Raw genomic sequence first — 22,660 nt, forward strand, 5'->3', positions numbered from 1 at the left:
ATACCTCTGCAATTAGCTCAGCATGACGTTTTTTACCAGTCTCAAGTCTTACATTCATTTCATTCATGAATTTCTCCTCTGTTATCCACAAGACTTCCTTCTTCTTTGCTAGGTGAAGTTGCTTCCACTGAAGCAAAGCTCTAGTGGTAAATACACAAACAGTATCACTCATTACATGACATTGCACTGAAATTGATTAGGAAATCAGAGCTACATAGCATGTGTAAAGTAACAAAGCAGACTTAGTATCAGAGGGGTAGCCGTGTTAGTCTGAATCTATAAAAGCAGCAAAGAGTGCCACAGGACTCTTTGCTGCTAAAGCAGACTTGATTCTGAGAGGCTCCCACAAACAGCATAAATTCACAAGTTTCAAGGTCAGAAGGGACCACTGTGATCATCTAGTCTAACCTCCTGCATAACACAGGCCGTAGAGTTTCCCAAAAATAATTCCTAGAGCAGATCTAGCCATGCAATGAGGCAATGATGTGGATAATAAAGAGGATGGAACAATATGGCCAGAGAGGTTCAGTTCTTACCTCTGTAAGGAAAACAGAGTCGCAAACAGTTGGGAGAAAAAGCCCCAAGGGAAGTATATAGAACAGGGATCAGCAACCTTTGGCACGCAGCCTGTGAGGGTAAGCCCCCCTGGCAGGCCAGGCCAGTTTGTTTACCTGCCGCGTCCACAGGTTTGGACGATCATGGCTCCCACTGGCCACGGTTCACCGCTACAGGCCAATGGGGGTGGCGGGAAGCGGTGGCAAGCACATGCCTGGGCCCCCGCCACTTCCCGCAGCCCCCATTGGCCTGGGACGGTGAACCGCGGCCAGTGGGAGCCGTGATCGGCCGAACCTGTGGACACGGCAGGTAAACAAACTGGCCCGGCCCGCCAGGGTGCTTAGTCTGGTGAGCTGCGTGCCAAAGGTTACCGATCCCTGATATAGAATTTGTCTCTCTAAAAATAAGTCATGTCCCTTTTCGTTTGGAAGAGTAGCACATTTTGAGCACAGCTGAGAGAAACTGGGATTTAGACCAGAATCTGAAGATGGTCCAGCGTTGAGTATTCCCTCCCTCCCCCACCTCTTAGGTTCACTTGGAGTTCTGAGTTTGCTGAGTAAACTGCAAAGCAAACTGGAAATTTTTTATCATCCTCTCACACCTAACTCCAGTTACAATAATTAATTTGGATTTATCCAACTTGGGGCCTCTTCCATAGCTAGCTCCCCCCAGCCCATACACACTAAAAGAGAGACATGAAAGGGCCTCCTGGCATCTCATAGACTCATAGACTTTAAGGTCAGAAGGGACCATTATGATCATCTAGTCTGACCTCCTGCACAATGCAGGCCACAGAATCTCACCCACCCACTTCAATAACAAACCCCTAGCCTATGTCTGAGTTACTGAAGTCCTTAAATTGTGGGTTGAAGACCTCAAGCTACAGAGAATCCCCCAACAAGTGACCCATGCCCCACGCTGCAGAGAAAGGCGAAAAACCTCCAGGGCCTCTGCCAATCTGCCCTGGAGGAAAATTCCTTCCCGACCCCAAATATGGCGATCAGTTAAACCCTGAGCATGTGGGCAAGTCGCACCAGCCAGCTCTCAGGAAAGAATTCTCTGTAGTAACTCAGATTCAATCCCATCTAACATCCCATCACAGACCACTGGGCATACTTACCTGCTGATAATCAAAGATCAATTGCCAAATTAATTGCCAAAATTAGACTATCCCATCATACCATCCCCTCCATAAACTTATCAAGCTTAGTCTTGAAGCCAGATATGTCTTTTGCCCCCACTACTCCCCTTGGAAGGCTGTTCCAGAACTTCACTCCTCTAATGGTTAGAAACCTTCATCTAAATCCAAGCATCAGTGCTTAAACAGAGTATGCAGAGTGATGCAAGGTACATCTTGGCAGATCTCATCAATAGGGATGCATTTAGCATAACTCTTATTATAATGTGCTTTCAGTGGTCTTTGTAGAACATGCTTCCCCCCACCCCACAAGGTTTACTAAACAAAACAAACTCCATGGGAGGCTCTATTTAAAGGCTGAAAAATATGCAGTCTCCAAGAAAGCAGCTGACATAATCCAAGATGCTAAATCAGTTTAAAACAGACCATCCTCTTTCCCAGCCCACTGTGCTCCTGACAGCTGGAGCCCTAAACCAGACTGGTGGAATGATTTTCAAAGGTGCTGAGCATTCTAAGTACCCACTGATTTTAACAGGAGTTGCGGGCACTTGGCACTTGAGAAATTCAGGCCACACAGACTCAAGGTCTGATCCTGCTCCCAGTGAAATCAATGGCAAAACTCCCATTGACCTCAATTGTGCAAGATCAGCCCTAAACTGGAAAACAACAGCAATAGCTTACAAGTATACAGTGTTTTTCCATCTGGAAGGATCCCAAAGTGCTTTACAAAATTAAATTGGTACCCAAAACAGAACAATTGAATGCATTGCTGATACAGAGCCACCTACTTTGTAAAGTTTAGCAGCTGTTACCACACAACAACACTACAGGACAGGAAATGAGACAGTGGGGGCATTTAGAAGACAGAATACAATTACCCCAGATGTAATTTGGCCATGCCATTGAGATGAATCACTCCTTGTCCAGCAAAAAGGACCACTGGAGCTGTGGGTGGTTAGGACCTTGGTTTTAGGTCTTATTTGAAAAATATAAACAAAGTCACCGTAAATCATTAATATGTTGATCTGTTCCTTATGAAGATGGTGACTTGTAATTTTACCTCATCTCACTTTCTCTCTTTAAACATTGCTCTAGATTCTCTAGCTCTCTTGCATAGGCATCCTTAGCGTTTCTGAAACAAGAATAAAGGTTCAGAATAATGCTAACCTTTGCATACCATTTCATTTTATAAGTCATTTCGTGAATATACAATTTTTAAAGCTTTTTCCAAGGCAGCAAGCTAAGCACTCCTACCAGCTGGGGACTCAGAAATACACCTATTTTGGTGTGCAATCATGGTTCTGTGCTTCATATGGTTTGTTGTCTCTTAGGTAGGCGACATGGCTGCAAAGTTAAACAGGCACTTGGTGGAGGCTATGGCAAAGCCAAGAGTCCTGACTTATGCCAGAATCAATAACACTGTGAGAGAGGGCAACCAGAGGTCCTATTAATTAAGCCCAAAACACCAGGGCAAAAGTTTAAGAACAGAGATGTTACATTAGTATGATTTAGGTGCAGTAACTAATACAGAAGAACATGCACAGATGTGGAGCCTCAAGGCAAATGGATGCATACATTCATTGCACACATTATATGTATCTGCTAATGTAGAAGTCCCAAGGCAAACATTAGCATGCAACAATTTTTTGTAGACTCAACACATTCTAGAGGATTTTAGTTTAATAAAATAAAAAGTCTGGTAGTTGGAGGCAGATGTAATCCTGCTCCCATATGTCTGACTGCGTTTTCAGGAGACACTGTTACCAGTGACCCGCTCTCCTTTGAGATACAAGAAGGAGATGGAGAAGTGGCTACCCAAAGCCCCATGAAGATTTGGTAGTAGGTGGTAGCGGACATTCTCCTGTGCTTAAAAGGTTACACCAACCCTCAGGCTGCCACCCCAGGAGACAGCTGAACAAGTCCTGATATTCTGGCCACGTTTGGTTAGCAAAATAATACTAGTATTTTTGCTATTCAGCAACTTATAAAATTCTGTTCGCTCATCCCTCATCAGCAGATTTATTTTTCCTGTTTTTTTAGACCTATTCTCTGAGAGAACCCTTACAGACAATAGTATTGTGTACAAGTGGCTATTTAAAAAACAAATCAAAACAAAGACTTTACCCTTCTTTTCCTTTGTGTGTTCCCATGCTCCTTGTAATATACATTCCTACGGAATTGCTAATAATAATACATTACATAGCAGTTTTCATAGTAGATTTCAAAGTGCTTTAAAAAGGAGATCAGTATCATTCCCATTTTACAGATGGAGAAACTAAGGCATAGGGAGATACAGTGACTTGCTATGGGTCACCCAGCACTCCAGGGCTAAGAACAGAACCCAGGTCTCCTGAATCCCCATCCAGTGCTCTATCCACTATATCATGCTGCCTTCCTGTAACACTGCACATAACATTGGGGCTGATCTTGAGAAATGCTAAGTGCCAATTAAGTCAATGGGAGTTCACAAAATCATATAATAAAATGTAAGACATTAGAGATGGAAGAGACTTTCCAATCCAGCTCTCTGAGTGCAGGATTGTTCCATAAGATATACTGCTTTGTCCAGTCTAGTTTTAAAAGTCGTAACCATTGGGGCATCTACCACTTCCGTAGGAGATTACCTGTCAGGTTGCGGTCCATTTCTAGAATTATTTTGGATAACCAAATAATACCGAGACAGTGATAATTAGTTCACCTCCTCTTGTTAATTTATTCCTTATATTTTTAAACTGCTGACTTTGCAGCATGAGTATTTCAATATGAGATTTTCCTTCTCTTTACAACATTGTTTGGTTATTCCTTACGCTTTATTTCTCAATTTCATGTATACACAGAAGGTATATCCTGTTGGGTCAGTTCAAGTTAAATACCGAGATAGACATCAGACTATATCTATTTGTTCTCTTCCTTCTTCAACATAAAAAGTGAGAATAATTATTTTCCTACATTTTATCCTTAACTAGGACACCTGCATATTAATGATGTGCCAGGAAATGCTCCTGAGAAGGATTCAGGGGGGATAACAGCAGGCAAGGAGAGGCTGGCAGCACAGCTCCTGCCAGAACCATGCTACCAAGAGGCAGCATGAAGCCAGAAAAATACATGGCAGTTAAAAGACACGGGGTGTCTGTGCAGATGCTCATTGCCTCTGGTCCATCAAGGGGAATGTATAGGGTTATGCGTAGACCTCCCCAACCCTTTTCTGCAGAGAGGGACAGACCATGCCCTCTAGCAGAAAAATGAAAAATAAGCTGTGAGAGTTGACGTGCAAGGAGTTGCCACTCCCCAATGTGGTACTTGCCCATCTAAGACAATTATTAGGGCACAGGATTCCATCATTTTGCACTGATTCAAGGATCAGGGCTAATATAGTCTGATTGCTACATGCTATACAGGGCTATCATGCTAAAATAGCAGTGTGGATGCTGCAGCTTGGGCTGGAGCTCGGGGTCTCAAACCTATGGGGGCAGATGTGCTAGAGATCCCAAGCTGCAAGATTCACACCACTCTGAAAACTGCTATTTTTAGTTCCCTGGATGAGTTGCTCAATGTACCAGCCAATAACAGGTCCGCAAAAGCTGTGCCAGTAGCCAGCTCTGTCAACACTCGCCCCAAGCACATCCGCTACACCTGGGAGCAAGATGCAGGCTATACCAAGTCTACACAACCCAGGGACTGCACCATATCAGAGGAAACCTCAGCTGCCCAATTCAGGCAGCTTTACAGCCCCTTTGCCCCAAGGAGCGGTAGCCTGGACCAGGATCCGAGCCATTTACACTTGTTTGATTTTGAAGTTATGCATTCAACACTATTTCTATACTATTTCTCTGAATCAATGTCTTGTTCTTAATCTTCTTGTTTGGGTTTACTTTGCCAGGCAATAATAAACTGCAGGCGGCATTACGGGTAACTAAAAAAGCAAGACTTCTTTGCGTGTAGTTTTATACCAACTTGCTGGTATGGTTTATACACTCATTTGGCTTTCTCTTTAAAGTATCTTTGAATGTTTAAGTTTTAGTCTTTCCCAAAGTCGCACGGGCCCATGATTAAGCTGCAGCCAGGTCATTAGTACAGGCAATATTGAAAAGTGACATACTGAAAGAGATCTTCGAGTCTCTCAACTTCATCCTCCACGTTTTGCTCCTCCAGCACACGCGTTGACAGAACTTCAAGTCTTTCATCCAGCCAATTGGATAATCGTTCAAGTCTACAAAGAGAGGAAAATCAGTTAGCTCCTCAGTCATAAAAAGAAGTGAGTTTACGCTTCAAAAAGAAAAGCTTCAGAAATAAAACGGCATTCTCTAAAAATCAGGACATAAGAATGGCCATACTGGGTCAGACCAATCCATCTAGCCCAGTATCCTGTCTTCCAACAATGGCTAATGCCAGGTGCTTCAGCGGGAACGAACGTGAACAGATCATCATCGAGTGATCCATCCCCTGTCGCCCATTCCCAGCTTCTTGCAAAAAGAGGATAGGGACACTTCAGAGAATGGTTTTGCATCCCTACCCATCCTGGCTAATAGGTTCATGGAGGATAGGTCCATCAATGGCTATCTAATTCTTTTTGAACCCCTGTGTAGGGAGCTGGGGTGGCCCCCTACCGAGCCGGTCCAGGACGCGCCGCGTTCTCCGCCGGAGGGGGCGGGGCCAGGGCGCGTTCGCTCCGTCCCCAGCTGTGGGAGGGGTGGAGCGAACCGGGACGCGCCGCGTTCTCCGCCAGAGGGGGCGGGGCCAGGGCGCGTTCGCTCCGTCCCCAGCTGTGGGAGGAGCGGAGCGAGGAATACAAAGGGCAGGGCCCTTTGCTCCAAACGGGCGGCACCACGGACGGAGGTAAGGCCCGACGCCGAGCCGCTTCTGCCCGACCCAGCTGCCGACTCCGGGGAGGCGGAGGACCCGGCAACCCTCGAGGAGCCGGAGCTGCCCGCCGCGGTCTACCCGACCGACCCGGAGGTTCATATACCTGGACATTGGCCCGCGTCCCCCTGCTAGAGGGGCACGCTAGGGACCTTTGCCAGCGTCCCCCTGCTAGGGGGCCACGCTAGGGACTACGACCGGCGCTCCCCTGCCTGAGGGGCGCGCTGTGGACAGTTACCAGCGTTCCCCTGCTAGAGGGGCACGCTAGAGACTACGACCGGCGCTCCCCTGCCTGAGGGGCGCGCTGTGGACAGTTACCAGCGTTCCCCTGCTAGAGGGGCACGCTAGAGACTACGACCGGCGCTCCCCTGCCTGAGGGGCGTGCTGTGGACAGTTACCAGTGTTCCCCTGCTAGAGGGGCACGCTAGAGACTACGACCGGCGCTCCCCTGCCTGAGGGGCGCGCTGTGGACAGTTACCAGCGTTCCCCTGCTAGAGGGGCACGCTAGAGACTACGACCGGCGCTCCCCTGCCTGAGGGGCGCGCTGTGGACGTTTGCCAGCGTTCCCCTGCTAGAGGGGCACGCTAGAGACTACGACCGGCGCTCCCCTGCCTGAGGGGCGCGCTGTGGACAGTTACCAGCGTTCCCCTGCTAGAGGGGCGCCAGCGTTCCCCTGCTAGAGGGGCACGCTAGAGACTACGACCGGCGCTCCCCTGCCTGAGGGGCGCGCTCTGGACATTTGCCAGCGTCCCCCTGCTAGGGGGGCACGCTAGGGACTACGACCGGCGCTCCCCTGTCTGAGGGGCGCGCCGTGGGCATTTGCCAGCATCCCCCCTGGCCGAGGGACGTGCCCGGGACCCCTCCACCGCTGCCGGCGGAGGTAGCGAAGGACCCCCCGGCTTACACCCTGTTATAGTCTTGGCCTTCACAACATACTCTGGCAAAGAGTTCCACCGATTGACTGTGCATTGTGTGAAGAAATACTTTCTTCTGTTTGTTTTAAACCTGCTGGCTATCATTTGGTGTCCCCTAGTTCTTGTGTTATGAGAAGGAGTAAGTAACACTTCCTTATTTACCTTCTCCACATCAGTCATGATGGGGCGACCAGATCTGCATGCAGTATTCCAGATGTGGGCATACCATGGATTTATATTAAGACAGAAAATATTGTGTTGCCTCATCTATCCCTTTCCTAATGATTCCCAACATTTGGTTTGCTTTCTTGACTGCCTCTGAGTGGGTGTTTTCAGAGAACTATCCACAATGACTCCAAGATCTCTTTTTTGAGTGGTAACAGCTAATTTAGACCCCATCATTTTATATGTATAGTTGGGATTATGTTTTCCAATGTGCATTACTTTGCATTTATCAACATTGAATTTCATCTGCCATTTTATTGCCCAGTTTTGTGAGATCCCTTTGTAACGCGTCGCAGCCTGCTTTGGACTTAACTATCTTGAATAGGATAGTTAAGGATAGTGCCACAGGATTCTTTGCTGCTTGAATAGTTTTGTATCATCTGCAAATTTGCCACCTCACTGTTTACCCCTTTTTCCAGATGATTTATGAATATGTTGAACAGCACTGGTCCCAGAACAGACCCCTGGGGGACACCACTATTTACCTCTCTCCATTCTGAAAACTGACCATTTATTCTTACCCTTTGTTTCCTATCTTTTAACCAGTTACTGATCCATGAGAGGAACTTCCCTTTTATCCCATGACTGCTTACTTTGCTTAACAGCCTTTGGTGAGGGACCTTGTCAAAGGCTTTCTGAAAATCTAAGTACACTGTATCCACTGGATCACCTTTGTCCACATGTTTGTTGATCCCCTCAAAGAGTTTTAGTAGATTGGTGAGGCATGATTTCCCTGTACAAAAAACATACTGACTCTTCCCTAACAAATCATGTTCATCTATCTGTCTGATAATTCTGTTATTTACTATCGTTTCAATCAATTTGCCTATTACTGAAGTTAGGCTTACTGGCCTGTAATTGCTGGGATTGCCTCTGGAGCCCTTCTTTAAATCTGGTATCACATTAGCTAGTCTCCAGTCAGTTGGTACAGAAGCTGATTTAAATGATAGGATACGGACTACAGTTAGTAGTTCTGCAATTTCCCATTTGAGTTCCTTTAGAATGCTTGGGTGAATACCATCTGGTCTTGGTGATCTATTACTGTTTAATTTATCAATTTGTTCCAAAACTTCCTCTAATGACACCTCAATCTGGGAGAGGTCCTCAGATTTGTTACCTGAGAAGACTGGCTCAGGTGTGGGAATCTCCTTCACATCCCCAGCCATGAAGACCAATGCAAAGAATTCATTTAGTTTCTCCACAATGGCCTTATCTTCCTTGAGTGCTCCTTTAGCATCTCCATCATCCAGTGACCTCACTGTTTGTTTAGCAGGCTTCCTGCTTTGGAAACAGTTTTGTTTGTTTGTTTGTTTGTTTGTTGCTGTTACTTTTTGAGTCTTTGGCTAGCTGCTCTTCAAATTCTTTTTTAGCCTTCCTAATTATATTTTTACACATCACTTACCAGAGTTTATGCTCCTTTCTATTTTTCTCAATAGAATTTAACTTCCACTTTTCACGGGATGCCTTTTTGCCTCTAACTGCTTCTTTTACTTGGTTGTTTAGCCACAGTGGCATTTTTTTGGTCTCCTTACTAGGTTTTTTAATTAGGGGTTTTCATTTAAAATGAGCCTCTATTATGATATCTTTAAAAAGCTTCCATGCAGCTTGCTGGGATTTCACTTTTGGCGAGGTACCTTTTAATTTCTGTTAACTAACTTCATTTTTGTGTAGCTCCCCTTTCTGAAATTACATATTACTGTGGTGGGCTTCTTTTTGTCCCCCTCCCCACAGGGATGTTAAATTTTCTTACGTTATGGTCACTATTACCAAGTGGTTCAGCTATATTCATCTCTTGCGGTTCCGCTCCCGTCGCACCGCCGAAGAAGGACGAAAACAGCGGCAGGCAATCGAGCAGCTCGATGACTGCCGCTGTCACCTGCAGCATTTCGGCAGAGGGTCCTTTTTCGGCGGCACGATGGGAGCGGAACCGGAAGCTCCCATGCGCCCCGTGGGGAGCGCACAAAATGCCGCTCCCCGAATTCTGCCTAGGGCGCCAGAAACCCTGGCGCCGCTCCTGGATCCCAGGCTGGAAAGGAGAATCCCAGCTTTTGTATTAAGGAACTATACCAGGGGTCGACAACATGCGGCACGCAAGCCAATTTTCACTGGCATGCTGCTGCCAGCCAGGGTCCCGGCTCCTGGTCCCGCTCAGCCCCCTGCCTGCCTGGGTGAACAGAATCCTGGGTGGGGGCAGTGGGCTGAGCGGGGCCGACAGCCAGGACCACGGCTGGCAGGAGCCAGCGGCAAGAACCCCAGACCAGCGGCGGGCTGAGTGGCCCTGCTCAGCCAACTGTCGGTGTAGGGTCCTGGCTGCCGGCCCCTTGCCAGACAGGGTCCCAGACCTGCTCAGGCTGCTGCCGGCCTGAGTGAAAGGAAACCCAAGCCGGCAGCGGGGTGAGCTGGGCCGGCAGCCAGGACCCCAGCTGGCAGAAGCTGGCGGCCAGAAATCCAGACCGTCAGCTGGCTGAGCCACTCAGCCTGCCGCTGGTCTGGGGTTCTTGCCGCCGGCCCCTTGCCAGCCGGGGTCCCAGCCGCCGGCCCCGTTCAGCCCGCTGCTGGCCTGGGTGAATGGAACCCCAGCAGGCCGAGTGGGGTTGGGACCCCAGCTGGCAGGAGCCAGTGGACAGAACCCCTGACTGGCAGCGCGGGTGGCAGACGGAACCCCAGACCAGCAGTGCGCTGAGCTGCTCAGCCCGCTGACAGTCTGGGGTCCCAGCCGCCGGCCCCGTTCAGCCCACAGCCAGTCTGGGGTTTTGTTGGGGGCCCCTATTAATATAAAATTTATTACTGGCATGCAACACCTTACATTATGGAAGACTTGGCACGCCACTTCTCAAAGGTTGCCGACCCCTGAACTATACCATCAGGTCAAGACATGGCTTGACTGAAATCCTGTCTAATTTATAGAACTCAGATTGTGATTTTATTTTTATTTCTTAGGTAACCAACTTTGATCTGTATGTTTATTACTTATAATCACTTAAAGTCTCTCTTGCTGTAATTAATAAACCTGTTTGATATTGTACCTAGAACAGTGTGTTTTGCTTGGAGTGCTGGGGGAATCTACTCCATGTACAAGAGCTGGCACATGTCCACTTTCCTTCGTAGATGTGGCAAACTGGGAAATAAACTGACACTGGTCAGGCTGGGGAGCTGTGGGGAACTGGCTGGAGCCTCTCTGTTGTTGGTTCAGGAGTGGCTAGGAACAGCATTCATGTAACTCAGCTGTGTCCGTCCCTGCCTGTGGGTGTCTGTGTAAGTGCAGGACCTGGAGAGGTTTGCAGATTGTCACAGCATCACAGTGCGAGAGGGAGCCCAGGCTGTTATGACAGAGGGCTCAGTGATATCCCAGTTCCAGGTTGTGACCTGGGGAACTCATCACAGTGATATGTACCCAGTCAATATGGGGATAGGTGAAATTCCCTATTATTATTGAGTTTATTTTTATAGCTTCTCTAATCTCCCTGAGCATTTCACAGTAACTATCACCAACCTGGTCAGTAGTATATCTCTACTGCTACATTCTTATTATTCAAGCATGGAAGTACTATCCATAGAGATTCTACGGTACAGTTTGGTTAAGATTTTTTTCTTCTTTTGACTCTACGCTTTTGTTCACATATAGTGCCACTCCCCCACCAGTACAACCTATTCTGTCCTTCTGATATATTTTGTACTCTGACACTATTGTGTCCCATTGACTATCCTCATTCCACAAAGTTTCTGTGATGCCTATTACATTAATATCCTCATTTAATACAAGGCACTCAAGTTAACCCATCTTAACACTTAGACTTCTAGCATTTGTATATAAGCACTTAATATTGTCACTTTTTAGCTGTCTGCCCTTATGTGATATAACTGAATGGGACTCTTTTTCATTTGGCTGTTTCTCATCAGATTCTACCCATATTTTATCATATTCCATCCTCTCCTCCTTACTAAGATACAGAGAATCTCCATTAGTAGATCCTCCCCATGGGATATCTCTGTCCAAACCACATGCTCCTCCACACCTGTCGGCTTTCCCTTAGTTTAAAAACTGCTGTACAACCTTAGAATTAAGAAATTGACAGTTTAAACCTACTCTGCTGCTGCCTCGTTCCTTTTTGCATGTGAGTGTTCCTCTTCTGCCAGTAATATCCGATACTGGCTACTTATAAATTTATTTTCATGTTTAAGTTTTCTATTCAGGCCTTCAGCTGTACTTAATTCTTCCTTAGTCTAGAAATAAAGACCAAAGATAGTTACTAAATATTCATTCTAATTCCCAGTCTATTTTACATATATCTAATAGTCAGAGTAATAATACTTTGTACTGCCGCATCACCTTCCATCAGAAAATCTGAAAGACTTTTAAATGAATTAAACTTCGCAGTACCCATGTGACCTTAAGAACCCCTCAGTACCAACTTGCAAAGCCTATAATATACTGATCTTCATAATTGTTACAAGATGTATGTACAGATACTATTTAAGGAGCTGTGTATATGTCCAAAAATTGGCGTTCAAGGTAGAGCTGACAAAGTTTGGGGTCAGACAAAGGATGTTGATCCACCTGTCTCTCTGTTGGCTATGTAGATTAAGCATGATAAGCCAACACAATGGAAGCCAAATCTGCCTGCAGACGAAGCAGGAGTATGTGAAGACACCTTGGAGCCAGCATCCCAGGAAAAGAACCACAGGGGTCATCCCGACTCTGGGGACAAAAACAGTGGTGTTTGGCGTATAAGAGGAAGGCAAGAGGACATCTTTTTTTATCTTTCACCGAGGAAGCAAAAAGAACAGCCCTTTTTGCGTTCATGGAAGTTGAATCCTAGCCATACTGGTTAGTGACGCTGGAAGAAAACTTTGTGTGAGATAAAACTGCTTTCAGTCAGATGTTTAGCCTGTTAAAGTTAAGTTCAGACTATGAGAAGTGGCGGAGTAGAGCGAGCTGGGGCTGGGCTGCTCTGCTTCCCGCCGCCAGTAAGTGCAGGGAGGTTGGGGAAAGGACGTCCCCTCCGCACTCACCTGCGGCGGGAAGCGGAGCACTGCGGCTGGGAGCTGGCGGAGTAGAGCGGGCTGGGGCCAGGCTGCTCCGCTTTCACCGCTGCTGGTGAGTGCAGGGGGGATCCCTTCCCCCAAACCCCCTCCCCCCGAGCGACACAGCTAAGACCGGGGCAAGGGAAGCAGAGCGGGCTGCTCCCGGCCCCCCACTAATCCGCCGAGCCACTCAGGGACTTCGGGGCCCCCAAAAGTGCCCTCCCACAACTCCTGCCCCCCAGACCCTGGGTGGGGGGGAAGCCCCTGACCGCCCCCGAGACCCTCGGCCCCTTATCAAACCCCTCAGCCCCGGCCTGGTCTGGCACCCTTAACACACTGCTCAGAGCAACGTGTCAGAGCTTTACCGTGTTATATGCGAATCCGCCTTATATCGGGTCGCATTACGTCAGGGTAGAAGTGTATAACAAAATAAAAAATGTGACAAAAAGTACCTCTGATCACAAAATACACTTTCTGCATACAAACTACAACATAAAATAATGCTGCTTATATAAATTATACCTATTAACAGATCACATCACAGGTATTTTGCAGTTACTTATGGCTGAACTGCCCGGCAATTGATAGCCTGCTGGGCGGCTGCTGCACAGGGAACTTGGAGCGGGGAGCTGATAGGGAGCTGCTGGCCCACACTGATTCCAAGCCCCCACCAGCTAGCTCCAATGGGCTGCTCTTTCTGCAAGCAGTGGACAAGAGAGGCGGCTGCCAAACAACGTTATAAAGGAGCATTGCACAACTTTAAACGAGCATGTTCTCTAATTGATCAGCAACGTAACAATGAAACAACGTTAACTGGGACAACTTTAAGTGAGGAGTTACTGTAGATTCATATATTTTAAAAACTAACAAAGTAGTAAAAAAAAGATCTTCTTACCTTTGCTATATCAATATTTAGATTCTCTCTTTCTTGGGCAATTTTTGATTGCAAAAGCAGTAGATCAGAATCGAGGCTATATCTATGAAACAAAGCCAATGCAGACATATTCAGGAGTGAACGTGAACAAAGAATTATGACCAATAGCCTGTTAAATGTTACATGTTCTTATTCTCATACCTTTAGTGTAAACATAACATACAATATTTTAGAATGCACCTTGAACGTTTATCAAATAAAGAGATTTTTTTTTACTCAGCAGTGGGCGCTTCCCATGTACACACCTGACTAATATACAACTTGTGACGCAGATAATGCCAGCCAGTGACAGTGGGTATGTCTACACTACAACCGGAGATCTGATAGCAGCGTGTGTAGACATACCTGCACTAGCTGTGATCTAGCTGGCTTACTAAAAATAGCAGTGAAGATGTGGCAGCACAGACTTCAGTGTGAGCTATACTCGACTGCCGTGAGACCTTGGATATCTACTCATATTGCTAGCTTGCACTGAAGCCCATGCAGCTGCATCTTCACTGCTAATTTTAACCAATTTAGTGCTAAGAAGGCCTACACAAGCTGCAATTAGCCACATTAGCACTAGGAGGTCTACCCAAGCTGCAATCACACCATTAGCTGCAATCACACCATTGACTGCAGTGTGACATATTCAGTGATACCAGCCTCGTGGATGGAATACAAATTGAAAACAAATTCCTAAGTCTTGCTTCTGATGGACATTGTGTGCTTGTGTGTCTTAGAGATGGCAGGGGAAGCATGACAGCTGTTCACTTTCCTTGCTCCTCATGCAGGATTGATCATGGTCAAGCAAGTAGCCAGCTGGCCCATCCTTCTAGCTAGAGGAAAAATGGGAGAAGGAAGAAATCTGACAAAGGAGGAAGAATTTAAGAAAGGAAGAGGAGAAAAACTGGTGGCTTCATAACAAAGATATGTGGAAACTTGAGAACCCCACGTGGCTTAGGCTTTGGGATCTGTGCCTTGCCAAACACAGGGAAAGAAGGAACATATTGCGGCAGGTCTTCAGTTTAACTTAACTGATGAAAGCCCTGGCCCATTATATAATATGAGGTGGAGCTAGAGATAATGGCAAGAAAATGCAGAGCAAAAAAGGCACCTCACACATTTTGGGGACTATAAAAAATAAGAGTCATACAAAGGGAATGCTTTTGTCATACCAGCCAATGAAATTCACTGCAGCATGTCACAAAGGCATGTATACATGTGCTTCAATTTATTACCATGAATAGTCATACTGAAGCCAACACTCATGGTAGTAAAATGAAGCATGTACATAAATGCTGACAGATCAGGGCCACGTTCCGGTACTGGACTGCAGCTGGATTTTGAAAAGAACTGAATAGTTTTATTACTAATAATGACACGCGTAGTTATGCCAGCTAAGAAAAGGGCAGTCAAACTTCAGGGTTCCAGGCAATACGATCATTTACACAGGGCTCCCAGGATTAATATTTTCTCTATGGTTAGGTGTTCTTGCCTTCCTCTAAAGCATCAGGTATTGGCCATTGGTGGAGGCAAGATCTTGGATTTCAACTGGAAGTCTGATTTGCAAAGAAAATTCCCATGTTGTATTTTTCCATCAGCTGAAAAAACAGTTAATTTCAAAATTGTTAAAAAGCTCAGAGAAATTACTGAGACTGTGTACATTTCACCACAGCCCTTCCGTCGGGGTAATCTAGGAGCCAAACGATGAGCTCGGTAGTGCCATTTAAAGTAATCCATGACTCCGCTTCCTCCCTGCCCCTTTGGGGTGTCTTTCACCTTTGGGAGCACACGGCAGGAGTAGTCCCTGCCCTACAGAGCACAGGGATTGTAGCTGTTCGGGAGTGCATTGGCGTTGACATGTACCCTCCCCAGCCCCCACACACGGAGCAGCTGGGCACAGTTCTGGCCCTATGTACACTGTATGTGAATATTTATTCCATGGCATCTATCTCAAATTCACCAATATATCATTTGAGTTACTTTTTATGTGTGGAAAGAATCCCCCTGACTTCAACAAGCATTGGATTGGCCCCTAAAATACTGCTATTTTGATTTAAGTCAGTCAGCCATTCTGTGTCTTTATAAACAATCACACAAACAGAAAGACTGACAGGTGACCTGCAATATTTTAGAAAGAGTTTGATTCCCAGGAATAGCACTGGATTGTGCTACCAGTGCATCGATTAGATGCCAAAGCTATATTTATAAATACAATAGCTGACTTGTAGTTACTTACCATTCTATATATTTAATTATTCAAATAATTTATTAAATCTGGCTGGTTACAAACAAATACTGTTGTTAACTCCTTAAAGATTACAGAAATATTAAATGCTGATACAAGTTTAGCAAAGAGAACAAAGAATCAAATCACTTACTTCCTTTCGCAGAGTTCCATCTTTTCCGTCATTTTAAGTTTTAATTCCATTATTAGTTGTTCGTTTGTTTCTTTCAGTTGTGCTATCTGAACTTTCTCATTAAAAATAATCTATTAAAAATTAAATTAGTTAATATGGATGCACAATATTTCCATAAATTGTACTCACATAATTAATTTGCTGCTACTTCTTTTCTTTTTTAAAGACCATGTAATTTTTGCATATGATTTTTGTGTAACTTTTTAATATTTATTCTGAAATGTCACAAGCAAAACCATTAGCCAATATACCAAAAAAAGGATATTTAAGGTACTAGTCAAACCAGTCCTTTGCTATATTTACTCTATTTTATCATTAACAGTGTTAATAAATTGAGTCACAGTGATAAAGAGATTTAAAGATTTTTGAGCTACAAACTCTATTCTCTAACTTGTCTTCACTGCAGAGTTAATTTGAATTATAATTTGAAGTTAGCCCCTAACTCAACTCCTGTCCACACACAAAAACCTTAACAAGTGCAGTAGTGCTTTTAACTCAAGTTGGCTAACCCATCAGGAGGTATGGGCCGACCCATCAGCTGCTAATCCAATCACTCTGTGCTGCTCATGTGTTACTTCACCATGTCGACCCTATGGAGACTGTAGCAGCATAGTTGTAGCAGCATAGCTGGGCCAGCACAACTCCATAGTGTACTCGCAGACTAAAGCAACGGAAGGAGTTTTTCCATCATTGTAGAAACATCACCTCCCCAGGCGACGGTAGCTAAGGCCATGTCTGCACTACAAAATTATGGCGACCTAATTTACGTCGGCATACAACCACTGCAGTTATTAAATCGATTGTGTGCGCACATACTTGGCTCCATGGGTCGATATTGTGCGGTCCTCACCAGAAGCACTTATATCGATTGCACTATCATTGTGGGGCATCATGGGACAGTTCCTCAAAGCAAGTGACAGTCGACATAAGCAACCCACTGTCTACATTGTCATTGTGCTGGTCTAATTACATTGACCGTGACTCTATACTGCTGGGGGTGGTGGTGTTACTAAATCAGCATACAGAGGCACTACTGTCAGCAGGAGCCAAATTTAAGTGAAGAGACTTCCACAGCTAGGTTGACGCAAAGCAGTTTATGTTGACTAACTGCATAGCACAGACCAGGCCTGAGTTGATAGAAACATTCCTAGCTACATCTACACTGTGAGATAGGTTGGCACAGCTACCGCTGTGGATTTTTCACATCCTTGAGCACTGTACCTACATTGACCTAAATTTTAAGTGTAGACAGGCCTAACTCAAGAGGAATTAACTAAAGTGTAGATAACTCAAGTTACCTCTGCAGTGAAGGCACAGGGTAAGAGGACAGATGAAGATACTGATCTCTCCCACATTTTTAAGAGAAGCTATTCCTGTGAAAAAACAAGGGAAAACTGTTTTGGGACTATATGGGGTAAAAATGGTAGCTGGTATTGCGTGGAAGGCATAGAAATCCTAATTACCCTTTTCATCCTATTAATTCTGACTTCCCAGATCTTGAGATGCCCTCTATGGTTTTCATTCATGCATCAATGGGAGCTGTGTTATTTTGTCCAACTTACTTTTGAGAGTCCTGTGCAATGGGGCTTCCATCACTTCCTTTGATTGATTATTCCATATTCTAATACATCTCATTGCCAAGATATCTTTCCTGATACGCAGATTAAGTGTTCTCCTTTCTATTATTCCCATTGCTCCTAGCTTTGCCACCTTGGACCACACTAAATAACCGCTTTTCCTGTTTGGTATTTTTAGCCATCAAGTATTTGCAATTTGTCATTTCTCCTCGTTAGCCTTGATCCTGCAAGTGGCTCTGCTTGGGCAATCATCTGGAGCCAGTTACAGGAATGGGGCCTGTGTCATCATCAAGCTGAGCTGTTGCATGTATATAAAGTGCATGTCTGCATGGGAAAACTAACTACCGTAGCTATAACAATTATAACAATTATTCTGCTATAGCAATACTGGTATAATTCCCCCAGGTGGACACTCTATTCCAGAACAAAAGTGACTTTATTATGGAATAATTACTGGTTAATAATGCTGGTTAATTTCCTCATGTAGACAAGTCCTTAGCATTTTTTTAATCTTTCTTCATAGAAGCTGGTCCCTCTAGCCCTCTTCTCTCAATTCCCTCCAATTTGTCCTGCTATTAAATTAAAAGTTGATGCTCTTTACAGTAAGAATTTGCATTGAAATAAGAACTCTATTGCGAGAAGCTAGTTATTTTCTCCTTACCGCTGTATTTTGAGCTATCTCAGACTGCACAGCCGATAGCTTTATGGACAATTTTTCAAATTCATCCTTTTTTCCTGAAGTTTCTGCCTTCTGAAGATCAAGTTTTGTTCTCATCTCTGCGTTCTACATTTAAAAATATAACCATTTTTACAAGCTACTATGTATTGCTTAACTAAAGAAGAAAGTTTCTATATTTGTAAATAGGGCAGTCTCTGGAGCCTTTCAATAAAAAGTGTTATACTAATGGGAAATTATACTAGAAGAAAATAACTTTCTACAGGGACACTGTCTATAATCTCTGTGCACAAAGCCTACAGGAAAATCCTATTAATAATTCATTAAAATACAGTATTAATTTAGAGTCTGACCCAGCAAAGACTTATGCACATGCTTAGTTTTATATGCTATAAACAGTCCCACTAACTTACAAGGGACTACTCACAGTGCATAAAATTAGGCACGTGATTAGGTCCTGGTGGTACTGGGGCTATAATTTGTTCTACAGAAAAATATTTTTGTCAAACTAAAAGAATGTAATATCAGTGAGTGAAGGCTGGCAGCTCACGACCCCCCATGCAATAACTTTGCAACCCCCGGAGGGATCCTGACCCCCAGTTTGAGAACCCCTTGAGAGATACTTTATGGCATTTTTCAAAATAGAAATCAAATAAGAAAGACAAAATATAAAAGCAATAAAATAAAGCTATTTTTCTTCTCTCTCTCTTCTCATTAAATTCATTAAACAGAAGTCAAAATTCAATAGGCAATTTAAGAGAATATAAGAAAAATACACACACACACTATATATATATATAAATAAAAGCTCTTATATTCTCTTGAATTCCATAGTGTGTGTGTTGGACCCCCTCTCCCCACTCCAATATAAAGAGTTTGTAAGGAAGTCACTTTCCTTTTGTATTGGTATGAAGGCATAATTTGACTCCATGAGAGCAAACTGTGTAAAATGTTTAGCATAAATATTATTATGATTTATTATTTGTATGATCATAGTACTCAAGAGCCCTACTCATCGACCAGGACCCCATTGTGCTAGGCACTGAATAAACATCAACATTTCAGTATAATTCCTAAAACCATTTCAGTTTTCCAGCTATATTAACATGTATACATTTATGACTGTGGAGTACAGCGCATGATATTTACCTTTCTAGCCCACATTTCTTTTTCATCATTAAATATTTTTATTTCTTTAGCTAGAACATCTTTCACTTCTTTTACAGCATTCATTAGGTTGATTATTTCTTGTTCTGCATCCTTTTTTTTGTTGTAAAACTCATTTAAAAGTATATTTGTGTTAGCTTTCTGTGCCATCTGCTGGTTCAGTAAGTCTACAGCTTCTTCATGCTGGACCCACAGCCACTCTTGCTCCTTACTGGCAAAAATAAATCAGACAGATTATACTGCATACCTGCCATAAGAATTCAAGTCCTGGTCCCAAGCCTGCTGAAGTCAGTAAAAACACTGCAATGTAGCTCAAGACCTGAACCTTTATTTTCTACCTTTCAATAAAGAAAAGCACACACAAATGATTCCAACAAGTCTAGCACTATATATATATATATATATATATAAATAGAAATAAAATATAAGTACAGTAGTGTATATAGAATTGCCTGTAATTAAGACTATCTAAGACTGTCCATTTTAAAGGTTCATTTTCAGTTGCTTATAACATTCTCAAAGTTTTACTTCTTCAGGTGTGAACATTTTCTGAAAGTTTAATAAAAAATAGATGAACTGTTTTCCAACACCGAAGGAATGAAAAAAATATCAGTTTTCCTGCTGTAAAAAACTAGGCTATGATCTCTTTTTGAACAACTCTAGCTCCTTGGCAGAAAGTGACAAGAACATGAAATCTGGAATGGACAAAGCAAATGTCCCAAAATCCCAATGGGACAATGTGGAAGAGGAATCTTCATGAGGGGATGTTCGCAGAGATTTTGGCCTGGTCTACAATTAAAGTTTATACCAATATAGTTATGTCACTCAGGGATGTGAAAAATTCACACTTTCTAGCCAGGATACTATGCTGACAAAATCCCCAGTGTAGACGCAGTTGTGCTGACAGACAATGGCGTCTGTTGGCATCACTAATCTTGTTTGGAGAAAGCGACGAAGAGTCCTGTGGTACCTTATAGACTAAGAAACATATTGGAGCATAAGCTTTCGTGGGTGAGTACCCACTTCATCACATGCATGTCTGTTAGTGTATAAGGTGCCACAGGACTCTTTGTCGCTTTTTACAGATCCAGACTAACACGGCTACCCCTCTGTTGTTTGGAGAAGTAGTGTTCCCATACTGGCAGAACTCCTCCTTCTGTCAGTGTATGTTGTGTCTATACTAGGAGCTTATGCTGACACAGCTATGCCTGGCATTTCCCTCCAAAGCATTAGGGGGTTATCTCAGCATAAACACCTAACTCAGAGCTCTCTCCCACAGGTGGTGATCTGGGGGCTGCAAATTTAAAACTATCTTTAATTCTGACTGTCCTCTGACATTCATTGTTGCAGGCAGAAGGCTCTCCCCTTGCCACTGTCATCATAGTCAGATCTGCAGTCACTTTCCTATAAGCCAGTCTATCATTACAGCAGGGGGCAGTTGGCATCAGGCAGTGACACAAAAGATCTTCAAAAGCAGGGCTGCTACTGCAGCAAAGAGCTGCCTAGGAAGATTTGCAGCTCACTGCAGAAGCGAGGGACAAGCACTATTCACCAGGCTCTGATTCCATTTCATTTCTCTTTAATCCTCTATCAATATGATTTACTGAAGCTTGAAGCAACTACATACATACCACATAGCAGCATTCTGGGTTTCACAAAATATTTGTTTTTGATTCAGGGATTCGATTTCATACGTGACGTTTTTCAGTGCAGTCTGCAATTGAGTTATCTTAGCAGTACTGGATTCACGGGCTGCAGCAACAAGAGCTAGAAAAATAATACGTGCAGTTGTTGCAAAAAAAAAAAACCAAACCCCACCCCAAAAACATGTATAACAACAATCTGAATGTGGCTTATTTTCTGTAATCTTTAATGCATGACTGTAGGAGCTGTTAACTATAGGTCGTTCCCAGCTGGATTCTCTTACTTTAGGGATACATTTTGTCTCCCCACTTATATTCTCAGAGTGGGTTAACTTGACACTACCTTCCAACTCCTTGGTAACCACTTCTGGAAGATTCTGGAGTTTTAAACGGAGATTACTATTTTTTATGGTCTCCTCTTCTAGAAGTTCAAGGGTATGTCTTCTTAATTTTTCCTGACAATTAACAAATAGATGATCATGGAAAGATTAGATTCAACCTCAATCACTTAACAGAACAATATATGAAAAAGTGCTTTGGGGCTTCTAAACTCTAAATTCTCCCCCTTTATACATGGCTACCCTAGCCTAGGCACTCCCACCCTCCAGTTGCCCTCCAAAAAACCTTGTCCCATGGAAGGCTGGCCAGAGCCCTGCTGGTGCGGCAGCTCCAGGCTTCTCATGTGGGGCAGTCTTTAAAGGGCCAGACCCTCTCCCCACTCCAAAAGCTGTGTTGGGGGAGCAGCTGTGCCAGAACCACATTGCTGGGTCAGATCCTGGCTCTCAGCTTCTGGGTTTTTTTTTTGTTTTTTTTTGGTGGGGGGGAGGGATAATTAAATGTCAGAAAAAAAACCTCAAATCCTGGGCTGGCACACTGGCGGGTCAGCTCCTGACTGTGGATCACTAGGGTGTGTGTGTTGGAGGCCCCATTAAATAGGCACCCATCAAAGCTAGGCTAGAGTCATTGCTGAGACTGAGAGGAGCTCTTAAAGGGGCAGACCCCCTGAAACTGTACAGTGGGGGGGGGTGGGGGAGTTGGGTCAGTGCTGTGCTGATACAGCTTCCAGCTGGAGGTGGGTGGGGAAGAATGGCTGGTCCATAAATAAGTGGTGACCTAGGCAATTGCCTACAAGAACTATGCCTAATGCCTGACCTGCATTTTTGTGTCTTCCCTTCAGTTTTGCTAACAGCCAGAGGTGAAAGTAAGCCAGTACAGGCCGGTACGGTGTACCGGCAAGAGCCAATACGCCATGTCGGACTGGACCGGCTTCCCCAGGCTGGCGATTTAGAGGGCCTGGGGCTCCCCGCAGTGGCCGGAGCCCAGGGCCCTTTAAATCGCCTCCTGAGCCCTGCTGCCCGAGCCCCGGGGTAGCAGCAGCAGGGCTCTGGCGGTGATTTAAAGGGCCTGGCGGCGATCACTGCTGGAGCCCTGCCACCGCTACCCAGGGCTCAGGCAGCGAGGCTCAGGTGGCGATTTAAAGGGCCAGGAGCTCCCCGCTGCCAGAGCCTTGGGCCCTTTAAATCGCCACCTGAGCCCAGCTGCCG

The 22,660-nt window shown here is 44.7% G+C and overlaps 1 protein-coding gene across 1 annotated transcript in view; it reads right to left on the minus strand.

Annotated features, from left to right (window-relative positions):
- LOC123369285 (coiled-coil domain-containing protein 175-like) overlaps positions 1–22,660 on the minus strand; it is a 44,171-nt gene that overhangs the window by 11,951 nt on the left and 9,560 nt on the right. The window contains exons 3-12 of the mRNA XM_045014688.1: positions 21,460–21,571; positions 21,105–21,240; positions 19,456–19,684; positions 18,292–18,414; positions 16,015–16,124; positions 13,613–13,694; positions 11,780–11,916; positions 5,793–5,903; positions 2,754–2,825; positions 5–140 (exon numbers count right to left, since the gene is read on the minus strand). Of these exons, the coding sequence (XP_044870623.1) occupies positions 5–140; positions 2,754–2,825; positions 5,793–5,903; positions 11,780–11,916; positions 13,613–13,694; positions 16,015–16,124; positions 18,292–18,414; positions 19,456–19,684; positions 21,105–21,240; positions 21,460–21,571 (1,248 nt within the window). The remainder of the gene's footprint in view (positions 1–4; positions 141–2,753; positions 2,826–5,792; positions 5,904–11,779; positions 11,917–13,612; positions 13,695–16,014; positions 16,125–18,291; positions 18,415–19,455; positions 19,685–21,104; positions 21,241–21,459; positions 21,572–22,660) is intronic.

Source organism: Mauremys mutica, chromosome 4 (assembly GCF_020497125.1).
Source record: "Mauremys mutica isolate MM-2020 ecotype Southern chromosome 4, ASM2049712v1, whole genome shotgun sequence".
Taxonomy (NCBI): domain Eukaryota; kingdom Metazoa; phylum Chordata; order Testudines; family Geoemydidae; genus Mauremys; species Mauremys mutica.